This window comes from Lithobates pipiens, unplaced genomic scaffold (assembly GCF_037356315.1).
Source record: "Lithobates pipiens isolate NorthernLeopardFrog02 unplaced genomic scaffold, aLitPip1_a1.2 Scaffold_1, whole genome shotgun sequence".
Classification (NCBI taxonomy): domain Eukaryota; kingdom Metazoa; phylum Chordata; class Amphibia; order Anura; family Ranidae; genus Lithobates; species Lithobates pipiens.
Window position 1 is genome coordinate 5,255,467 of NW_027507685.1, and position 12,110 is coordinate 5,267,576.

General features: G+C 39.2%; 1 protein-coding gene across 2 annotated transcripts in view; it reads right to left on the reverse strand.

Annotated features, from left to right (window-relative positions):
- Positions 1–6,993: 6,993 nt before the first annotated feature.
- ARHGEF9 (Cdc42 guanine nucleotide exchange factor 9) overlaps positions 6,994–12,110 on the reverse strand; it is a 659,595-nt gene continuing 654,478 nt past the window's right edge. For both annotated transcript variants that reach the window (XM_077475005.1, XM_077475175.1), the window contains one exon: positions 6,994–10,614. In XM_077475005.1, coding sequence (XP_077331131.1) covers positions 10,427–10,614 — 188 coding nt within the window. In that variant the 3' untranslated portion in view covers positions 6,994–10,426. The remainder of the gene's footprint in view (positions 10,615–12,110) is intronic.

The window sequence follows — 12,110 nt, forward strand, 5'->3', positions numbered from 1 at the left end:
GCCACTTAAGCAACTTGGTAACCAGTCGCGGGCCACAATGAGTGGCGGATGACAGGTCACGGCTACACTATAGGCCCTCCGATCCACCCAGATGGCAGGGGGCGAACTCCCTTCTATTTTTTTTTAGGACCGGATTGGAGGCAGGTGGGAGTAAACGGACAAAAGTCTGTTTACATCTGCCGCTCTGTAGAGGTGAATTGAGGGTCCGATTGGGTAGGGCCGATCGTGTGAAAAGGGCCTAAACTGCTTTCACACTGATGATGATTACCCACACCGCGGGTGCAGGGCAGTGCTGTGGGTTAACTGAACTTTGCCATAGACTCTGCCTGTGGCAAAAGCCGATGCTGTACAAGAAGCATCGGCTTATGGGCTCTGCTCTTTCTTTACCACCAGCTTCATTCACAACACCAATGCTGTGGTATGACGGGTTGGCAACCTGCGATCTGGGCTTGCTAACCCGCCATTCCAGAGCAGGAGGTCGCGGGCCACATCAAAGGGTTCCACGGGCCATATGTGGCCCCCGGGCCACTGGTTGGCCACCCTTGCTTTAAACCAACCTCACATTATGAATGCAGACACCATCAGAAGATACTGGTCCCTCCTGTGGTCTCCACGAGCCCCCAACTTTAAGGCCCATTCTTTTTTTAAAAAAAACTTGTCTTTAATTAGATGCTGAGGCACATTTCCATAATTTCCCTTAAGACAGCTTATCTCTCACTTAGAAAAAAGTTGAAAATTACATACTGCACATGCCCCAAGGTTAGGGTCTTTTGGGACAACTTTTAAAAGGCCAGTGGTGTGTACTGGCACATAATGCTGCCACTCTATAAGGCCATTTTTTTATTTAGGGTATATTTTTTTCTGTTTATATATATATATATTTTTTTTTAATAATGTCAGGTATGCGTTAAATTACCAACTTGTGCAATGGTTGACTGAATAAGTTGCAGGATCTTTTCATACTAGCTCTAAATATCTGCTGCCTCATGAGCAGTTTTGAAACTATAAGTACCACGAGTCAGAAAATGTAGCTCTACAGCCACAGGTTACCATCATCTGCTCTATCGGTTTTTAAGACTCACGCAGAGCTTAACAATAATAGTATTTGTGACTGACGAGTCATAGTAAACGCAGAAGCAAATGGAGGGTGATTCAGTGGTTTACTAGTGATAATGTGAACTAACGGTTAAAAATAGCACCAAGTTTGGATAAACACCCTGCTTCCTTATCATACTGTACAATAACAATTATTTAACCCTGGTGCAGTATTCTTTATTTTTAATGCAATTAAAATGAGCTTTTTTTTGTCATGGATTCTCAAGGGATCATTTAAAAGTACAAATAATCCAAATGTAGCTGAGTACTAGGGGTTCAACCCCCAGCATTTCCCTGTATCAGTAATATGTGGCACAACACTGTTTTGGCACATTAAAACAATGGCTTCTCTGCATTTATATAAATAGGTTAGACATAAGTAGGTACAATTTTATACAGTATGGCACAGACCTATGACTTATTGAGTATAAAGGCTACTGTACACTAATGGCGGAGCATCCTGACTCTAAAAGGAGATGTTTTTGTAGCAGCAAATAGGGTGAAGCACTGCAGTGATGCAGATCCTTGTAGATTGCTTGAACAACGCACTACTATCCTGGGTAGTTTAAACACTTAACTTTTGGAATGCTTGATTAGGACAAGATGCACTACACTCCAGCAAAGCAAACATGTAATAGTCCTCTGTCACTATACTAACAGATTGCACATTTCATTAAGCTATTTGTAATGGGCAAAATCAGGGCCATCGTCAAACATTTTATGGACACAGTTTTGTACATGCGGGTATTGCAATTTATCCACAAAAACATGTTGCAGTTTGTTTATTGTCTAAAGTAAAGAAATGAGAAAATGGGAGAAACCAGGTCGGGCAATGATACAATAGCGCACCTCATCCCAAGTATATCAAATATGGAGAGAAAGAAAAAGAGGGCTAAATGGGATTATTGCGGTGCTGGTAAAGATGAGAGAAAAGTGTGGTATAAAAGTAAAAAAAGAATTTTATTAAATATAGTAAAAGCAGTCACAGTAGTAAAGTAAAGTAAAGAAGCCTTCAAAGGCGAAACATGTCGGGATTACATCTAAACAGCCAAGAACCCCTTTATTTAAACTAATTGACGGATTGTGATCCTTGTCTATATAGATATTACTGTTTGTAGCTTCGAAATTTTGAATTTACTTTACTACTGTGACTGCTTTTACTATATTTAATAAAATTCTTTTTTTACTTTTATACCACACTTTTCTCTCATCTTTACCAGCACCGCAATAATCCCATTTAGCCCTCTTTTTCTTTCTCTCCATAAAGAAATGAGACTTATGCAGGCCATACACGGTCGAATTTCGAACGAATTTTCTTTTCAAAATCAGAAAATTCTTTTTTTTTGTGATCCGATGGTGCCACCATTGATTTTCTAAATTCGGCCGACCAAGCCTTCAATTTCACCTCATGTTGCTACAGAAAAGAATTTTCTTGGCTGGGAATCTTCTTTTCTCTCCGTAAATTTTCTTTTATCTCCGTACATTTTCTTTTATCTCCGTACATTTTCTTTTATCTCCGTACATTTTCTTTTCTTATTACGTTTCTCGCACGATTCTCCCATCATTGATTAGAAAATTGTTCGTTTTTCTAAAAATTTCCAACATGTCCGATTCCTCAAATTTTATTTCTGAACGAAAATCGGCTGTTGCTGCAGCCCCACTAATGGTGCGAAATTCATACGAAAATTCTTAGATACGATTTTCGAAAGAAAATTCTTTCGAAATTCGAACCGTGTATGGCCGGCATAAGACTTGGGTTGGTAAAATGGGCAGAACATGACAGCCCAACCTTTTCAGAAACAATTTTACATGATTACCAGGGATATAATATAGGTAGGAAAATAGGCTGGATAGTCAGGTTCATATAGCTGTCTTTCATCACTACCAGCAAATCAGTAGTAAAATACTCAAAAGACACAAACATTAAAGTTGGCACTCATCTGTGTCTTACAAATTGGAACAGTCCAAGGTAAGCAAATATGTTACTGCAATAATGTGTAAGGTCTTCACAAAAAGATTGTGTTACCTATCACTCATATATAAGCGTGATGTCAGATGAAAGAAACTGAACTCAATTACGTTCTCTACTCCAATTTTGAACGGAAAAAAATCCAACATTCTTACAACACGGGTTCTTGCATGTCTCCCTTTGTAACATAAGCTTGAATGAGAAGGATCCATAGCAGAGAAGTGAAATAAAAGACAGAGCACCAGCATGCAAAATCCTTACTAGCCTCCTCTTCAGTGTAGAGAACACAGGGGTTGATTTACTAAAGGCAAATCCACTTTGCACTACAAGTGCACTGAAAGTGCACCTGGAAGTGCAGACGCTGTAGATCGCTGTAGATCTGAGGGGGACGATCTGAAACGAGGTGAAGCTCTGCTGATTTTATCATCCAATTATGTGCAAGCAAAAATGTTGTTTTTTATTTTCCTTGCATGTCCCCCTCATATCTACAACGACTGCACTTCCAAGTGCACTTGCAGTGCAAAGTGGATTTACCTTTAGTAAATAACTCCCATAGTTAATTTAAGTATAAGAGGGCAATCTCTACTGCACAACAGCATCACAGTCTGGCACTCCTCTTGGTCTGTGCTTATGAAATGTATGATCATGAGTTGCTATGTACCTTCTGCCCAAAGCATGAAAGGATTTTATACACTAGTGCTAGTTCTCTTCCATTAATTCTTTGCCATAGCGTTTCCCTGTAAGCACTGTATTACTTTTTATAAACACACCTTAACATAACTTTCAGTAGCACTATCCACAATAGATAAAGCTGAACACAGTACTTTTTGAAGTGGATCCCTCTTCCCCGTGCTGAAAGGCAAACTATAGAAACTTTCTGAGCTGATCACATTTTGCAGCTCAGAGAATAAAGTAAATTATATAAATCTAAACTATGAACGTGTTATTACCTTAAAGGGATTTTTATGCCCCAGACAACCCCATAGAAACATCTACATCTATTCATTTCTTAAATCTTTTGTTTTTAGTTTTGGATAGAGTAACCGAGGGTGAAATATTTATTAGACTCATGTGCCATGGCATGTTATTGCCATCATCCCTGAATAGTGAATACAATTGATCAAACCTCAAATTTGGTTGGGATTTTTAAGGCAATATGAAAAAATATACTGAATATATATAAAAGAATATATTTTATTATAGATACAAAAAAAAAAAAACATTACAACTATATGTACAAAAGAATCCATAAAATAACAGTATTGTACTGGCATATAGTATGGCATAAGACAATACCACATGCATAAATTTATGCGAAAAAGCGAGCGGCTATTTTTCCGTAATTTCTTTCTCTACCACCAGCTTCATTCACAACACCAATGCTGTGGTATGACGGGTTGGCAACCTGCGATCTGGGCTTGCTAACCCGCCATTCCAGAACAGGAGGTCACGGGTCACATCAAAAATAGCCGCGCACTTTGTCGCATAAATTTATGCATGTGGTATTGTCTTATGCCATACTATATGCCAGTACAATAATGTTATTTTATGGATTCTTTTGTACATATAGTTGTAATGTTTTTTTGTATCTATAATAAAATATATTCTTTTATATATATTCAGTATATTTTTTCATATTGCCTTAAAAATCCCAACCAAATTTGAGGTTTGATCAATTGTATAGAGTAACCGAGGGTTAGAACCTCGGGTCAGGTTTAAATGGTATTTATTGTGTGACCCCACTGGGGAGATTTTTGCTAACTTCCCGACCTGGCAGTCAGAAGAACAGGAAATATCTCTAGGAGAATAGAGAGATAGCAAGAAAAACAATTGTATTTTAGTAGAGCGGGGAAAGATTAGAACCCTTTTTCTGGCTTTTATTGCTGTCCATGTTTTTCTGCTCTGGTAACCCCTGTTCCCATAATTTCCCTTCTGGGTTCACTAAGACAAGAAATGAGCAGAGCATATTCTCACGAGTGTTATCACAAACAGCAATAAAACCCAGACAGAGGTAGTGACTCCAAACTAAAAAAAAAATTAAAAGAATAAATAAAAACTTTTGGTTGTAGTTAGGCTTTGATGCATTAAATATAAAGTGTAAGCGCTAAATATATGATGCAACAATAATCAAATAAAGAATGAAAACATGTCTGGGTTGATGTCGGAGCTGTCTCTTTAAAAGCTGTTACCATATACAGTCCAATACAATGAAAGAGCCATCCTTCTTGGGATCCATACAACCATAGAACGCTGAACCAGTGCCTCAGTATTTGGAATCATAAGCGATTTGTGACCCCTTAGATATACGTCTAATCGGGTCATTTCCATCTGGTAAGCCTGCGCTTCTTATGGTGGTGGGATTCGCACCGCGGGGAATTTTTATGATCACATCTGATTTGGATTCCTTTTTTTCATCACACTTTGTTGGGACTTATATTTATGCATCCATTATTACAAGATATGGACTCCACTTAAAGCGGGATTCCACCCTAAAGTGGAACCTCCGCTAATCGGATCCCTCCCCCCCTCCGGTGTCACAATTGGCACCTTACAGGGGGGAGGGGGGTGGAGATACCTGTCAAAGACAGGTATTTACACCCACTTCCGGGCATAGACTCCCATGGGAGTCTACGCCATTTTCTGTCCTGCCACGCTGTCTGCTGGGACACACACGGGTCCCAGTGACAGCGCGGAGAATTCCTATTGCGCTGCGCGACTCGTGCATGCGCAGTAGGGAACCGGGAAGTGAAGCCGTTTCGCTTCACTTCCTGATTCCCTCACCTAGAATGGTGGCGGCAGCAGCCGAGAGCAGATCGATCGATCGCCCTCGGCTGCCGGCATCGCTCGAACCCGGGACAGGTGAGTGTCTATTTATTAAAAGTCAGCAGCTGTAGTATTTATAGCTGCTGGCTTTTAATATTTTTTTTTTTTGGTGGAATCCCTCTTTAATTACCATTTGTGTTTATATTTCACAAAACATTCATGGATATATGAATACACCGTATAGGGTTTCTTATACCCTTCTTAACATATATGTTGTTCACTTTTTTATATTTATGAATTTTTTTATATTTATTAATTTTTTCTGTTTTCATTCTTTAGTTGATTATTGTGGCATCATATATTTAGCGCTTACACTTTATATTTAATATTTCTGTGGCTAAAAAAATCCTTTTTTTAGCGTGTTGGCAGCTTTTTCCTATATATTTGGTACTGCGCAGTGTTACTGTGTGTATATAGGCTTTGATGCATAAATAAAACAGAAAAAAAAAAAAAAAACTATATAGCTGTGACCTTTTCATACCCTAAATTTAGCAATATTTAAATGGCCAAGTTTTAAATTGGAGAAAAAAACAAAAAAATAAATAAATATAACAGATTAAAATCCCTGCCTAAGTATAACATTTGATTTAGAACTGGTCTTAAAATGTAAAACGCGTATACACACACATACTCTGAATCCAACACCGGACAGAGAAACCCAAGGAGGTAGAAAGTCCAGATATGCATATTTCCATGAAAGCTAGGTGTTGCTACCAGGAAGGTGCATTCATTCTTACAGCACACTAGAACAGCTCAACCTGTTAAAGTGGAAGTAAACTCCCCTATCGTTTTCAGCCAAGGAAGCTGCCATCTTTGCCTCTGTTTAATCTTCAACTGCTATGGTGCTGCACATGTGATTCGTTATGCCACCAACCATTGGATGGTTTGATAGTTTGGCTGAGAGCACAGCCAATGTGCAGTTAGCATTCCCGGCATGCCTTTTTTTTTTTAACTGTTTAAATCGATGGGTTTACTTCCACTTTAACATCCATTTACAAAAGATTTACTGATCTTATTGCGCAATCAAGTTATAAAGGCTTTACATAGCTTCCAGGTATTGAGAAGTAGGGCATAAACATAACCTTTGTACATAAAGAGAAGCACAGTTTCAAGAAGAATTGCACATGGCCTATAATTTTATTTCATCGCAATGAACGCAGGCTCAGCACTGCAATCTTCATGCTCTCAATTTCAAACAGTTTCAACAGATGTTGAATTGTATTTTTGATTCAGTATATAGTTGATATACCGCAATGTAAAATTGACAAGGATTAAAAAATAAACATTTGTTTTTAAATTAGTTGTGCTATATCTGGACAAAAAAAACAAAAACATTTGTTGTTATTCCCTGAATAAGGAATATGATACAAGCTTACCACTGCAGTTTTTGAAATGTAAATACTACAGTGTAGTTCCCTCTGTTGGCTATAGCCGCATTACATTCATTGTTCATTCTGTTCATATGATTGTCACAAGTTCATTGGGTGTAATACGCCAATGAGTAGATATCAGTGCACCTATTGTCTGTGTTCCTATGCACTGAAATCGCTTAAAATAAGTTACATATTACATTGATCTCTTCGATCCAGAAAAACTCTTTTTTTAGGTAATAGGATGCAGCTTGTAGACATGCAGCTCGTGCCATAAAAAAAAGCTTTATCATCTCTCAGTCTCTACACGAGACATAAACAGGATTCAGAATTGATATGTCATGTATTTAAATCATGTGAACAAAATCCAATGGACTTATTAGTAAGGCAGTGCAAGGAGCAATGCTGATGTTTAAAGTGCAGTAACCCACTGCAACCAATCACATTTACCATATTTCCATTTCAGACTGATTGTATGTTTTTATGGGTTATTGCCCTTTTTTATGTTGCTCTTTACGTTGTCAAATAAACTCACAAGTATGTATTTATGATAATGGTAATAATATAACACAAAGTTGTTAGCTACAAAGAGTGACGTCATTTTTAACTAATAGTTAAGCCTTGTACACACGGTCGGAGAATCCGTCGGAATGTGTCCTACCAGACCGTGTTGTCGGATAATCCGACTGTGTGTGGTATGCATCGGACTGATTCCGTCGGAATATCCGTCGGACCCAATTTTCCAACTTGTTGGAAATATTTCCCGACCAACTGGTTCGATCGGACATACTCCGATCATGTGTAGCGAATTTTGATCGGACAAAGTGCCACGCATGCTCAGATCAAATTCCTACATCAAAGCTATTGGCTACTAGCCTGAATGTAGTCCCATCGTAACGAAATTACGTCATCACGTTCTGAAAGATCGGATTTTTTGACAACTTAGTCCGACCGTGTGTATGCAACAGTTTCGGACAAGATCCAACGGACAAAATCCGACGGATTCGGTTGTCGAAATCTCCGACCGTGTGTACAGGGACTAAGAGTGGATGCACCTTCATATCTTGCGAGTTAAGCTTCTGTTTCCTGCTGATGGTCCATAAACTGCCAGTCCCAAGGCACCTGACACAGTATCGTTCAGCACAGTGAGAGGTGGGTACAGCTGGCAGTAGTGTGCTAGCAGACTAGACTCAATCATCAAAGTGTTGTATATGAAGTGTAGCAGAACGATGGGTGAATGTAAAAAAACCAGCCAGACTCTACAAACAAAATGATGGGAGCACCTTGGGAAAGCAATGTGAGAGATGAAACAAAGGCAACTGTTTAATAAGCTCTGACACTGTCTTCCTCTTTACTCTGGGGGAAAGCAGACCCATTTAAATGAATGCGCCTACATCGTCTGCAGCATGGAAAGAGGCACTACACTGAATACTAAATATGAGAGAAAGCAGAAACAGGAATGGTGTAGAGGGATTATACAAAAGGAGACCTAAAGTGTTCATATATTTACACTTAAATAATGTAGCTACCAATGAAGGAAGAGTGTGAGATGGGTAGAAGGAATGATTGTTAAATAAAAGGAACAGAGGTTAAAGGGCAGGGAACACGGAAAAGCTAAAAGTACTTGTAAATGGCAATGTACAAGGAAACCCAATGACTTGCAATTAGATGCAAAGAGAATATGTAATACTTGTCACAACATATTAGACCTCAAGCCAGCACCAGGACTGTAAGCAGTTTTTTTTTTTTGTTTTGTTTTTAGTAAGCTGCTTCCCTTTAGGCTAAAGTGCTCTGCTGAGCACATGTGGAGCCTTAGGGATTTTACACCATAGACATTATTGCCATTTGGACAAGGAAGTATAGCACTAACCACTGCCTCTCCCAAGCAAGCATGGCTTCAGGCAGAAATTAGGATGCAGCATTGGATGATCACCAAATGTGTAAGGATATCAAGCAGCAGATCTTTCTCATTTCACATGTTATTTTAGTTACAAAGCTCACAGTGACCCCAAATAAAAAATAACAGTGACTGGCAGCAAAAAAATTAAACGTTGCTGCCAATTTCTTCACCCAGACAACTGAAGGTGACAGCATTCACTAACCAAAAAAAGACAAAAAAACAATAATACCCATACTCTTTGGGAAGAACAGGAAATAAATATCACAATGTGATAAAAGTATAACAAGCCATGTTTTATCCTTATCTGAGAACATTTACGGAATAGTTAAAGCAATAGAGGGACTGCACAGTAGCTAGCAGACTCACTGGGAACTACAAAGCTCTGCTACAGCTACAATAGTGGAGGATCACCAGGTGAGCAAGAAGCTAAATGTCTACTTTTCCTGCTTCTTTATACCCTGTGAACAAACAGAGATTCAAACAATAAGAGTATTTAATAATGCACAACTAGCATAGGGTGCTGTCCCTCTGTTCCATTTCCAAACACTGTTCATCTAGGTTAACGCATCTTTTACCTAGCCTATGCATTCTATAAGCTTCCCCTGTCATTTCTTGTGCAGCAGTGCTTAGTTGAGAATGTGACCACTTTCAAAATGGTTGCTCTTAAGGAATGAATGGGAAATGAGGCATGGGCAAACCTTCCAGCACCAGGGGGACTAGCAGCTCTTTGGCAGTCCCAATGGATCTGCAGGCATGGGAATGTGTATGTTGATGGATATTATGAAATGGAAGCAGCTTGTAGTTTTTTGTTTCAATGAATTCCTTTAACCACCGTGTTTCCCTCCTGAATCAGAGAGAATGTTCTTTTAAACAAAATGTGCAATTTCCACTGGAAACCAGGCGACTCAGAAACGTGAGTGGTCACTAACATGGAAAACGAGGAAGGTCCCAGAGTCTGAGAAGAGAAACGGTAAAAGTCTTCTGATTGTGAATGAAACTCTACAGAGAGAGAGAATGGTTCATGGGGCTTTTCAAAGCAGAGCAGTTCCTGATGTCCGACGGGGGGTGGAAATAAAATGAAATATTTTAAGGAGTAAAAAGTTTTTCGTTTTTAGTTAGTTTTCTTGTTTTTTTTTTTTTTTTGGTCCTTTCATAGAATAATTGCAACAGTGCTTCTCCGAAAAAAGGTCCATCTATAAATATAATTTATTTTTTTTCTAATTTTAATACTCCTTTCTCAATATATATTTATATATTTAAATTTCTGTATTATTTTTTGAAAGGCGTCAACCTGCTGAAGTTTTGCCAGAACGGGGATTGACTTCTTCTAGGTTCAGTGAACTCAAAAACTTGTGGTTGTGAAATGCCGTCGGTCACCATATACTGTCCTTGGATGGCCCCTGGCTCCTGAGGCGGCGGATATGCTGGAGGTACTGAGCGAGGGCAGCTGACACCAGCTGGAAGAAAAAGACATACAGTCAGACAATTCACATTTTTAGAAAGAAGCAAAAGCAAGTTGTACATTTGCAATAAACCCATGCAAAATAAAGACTATTTACTTGAACTATCGACTTATCACGTTAACTGCAAATTTCAGAAAATGTATTTTTTATTTTTTGAGTTTTGGATAGAAAGGAGAATAAACTGCTGTCTGGCTTTTATTTCTGCTCATGTGCTCTTTGGAGACATTTCCCCTGGCTTCTTAGCCCCTGTACACACGGTCAGAGATTTCGACAACCAAATCCGTCGGATTTTGTCCGTCAGATTTTGTCCGTCGGATCTTGTCCGAAACTGTTGCATACACACGGTCGGACTAAGTTGTCGAAAAATCCGATCTTTCAGAACGTGATGACGTAATTTCGTATCGATGGGACTACATTCAGGCTAGTAGCCAATAGCTTTGATGTAGGAATTTGATCTGAGCATGCGTGGCACTTTGTCCGATCAAAATTCTCTACACATGATCGGAGTATGTCCGATCGAACCAGTTGGTCGGGAAATATTTCCAACAAGTTGGAAATTTGGGTCCGACGGATATCCCGACGGAATCAGTCCAATGCATACCACACACAGTCGGATTATCAACAACACGGTCCAATAGGACACATTCCGACGGATTCTCCGACCGTGTGTACAAGGCTTTATAGTGTTTGCTACCTGCATCGTAATCTGGACTTGATGGGAAATCCCTCCAAAAGGGGCACAGAGAGCAATAAAAAAAAATGTCAATAAAAAACAAACATTAACCTAACAGGGCTATATTTAGGTCTTTACCTATAAGCTGAAAGGGATAAAAAGGGATATGTTGCATTAGCATTTAAATTTTTTCCTTATATTGGCAAGTTATTTCAGTTTATTTTTTAGGACATTTGTAGCTTGCAATTTAGTTAAAGCTTAAAATATAAGGGTTGTATGCATGCAAAAACCTGATTTCGAATATTTCCTGTATTTAGATCCAAAACTTTGTTTTGCCTTGGCCAGAGTACATAATGGTTAAAGAGGAAGTAAACTTCAATCTTTACGTTTTACCTATAGGTAAGCCTATAATAAGGCTTACCTATAGGTAGTGTAATTATCTCCTAAACATGCACCGTTTAGGAGAAATTTACTGTAAATGCAGCCAGTGACATCACTGGTGCATGCGCTCTGAAGGAACGGCTGCCCGTGCTGTTTCTTCAGAGCCCTATGCCGTGACACGCAGCTCCCACACGCATGCGCGGGAGTGATGTCATCGTGGCTCCGGCCATTTACAGAGCCAGAGTCGGCGAACCCGGAAGAAAGACCGGGTGAAGACAGGCGCTGTCTCCATCGATGACATCGTTTTGAGGTAAGTTTCACATAATGTGCTAGTATGCAATGCATACAATGCATACTAGCTCATTATGCCTTTGCCTTGCAGGCAAGAAAATAAATAAAGTGCAGCGGTGTACAACCTCTTTAAAACCCTGGCAGG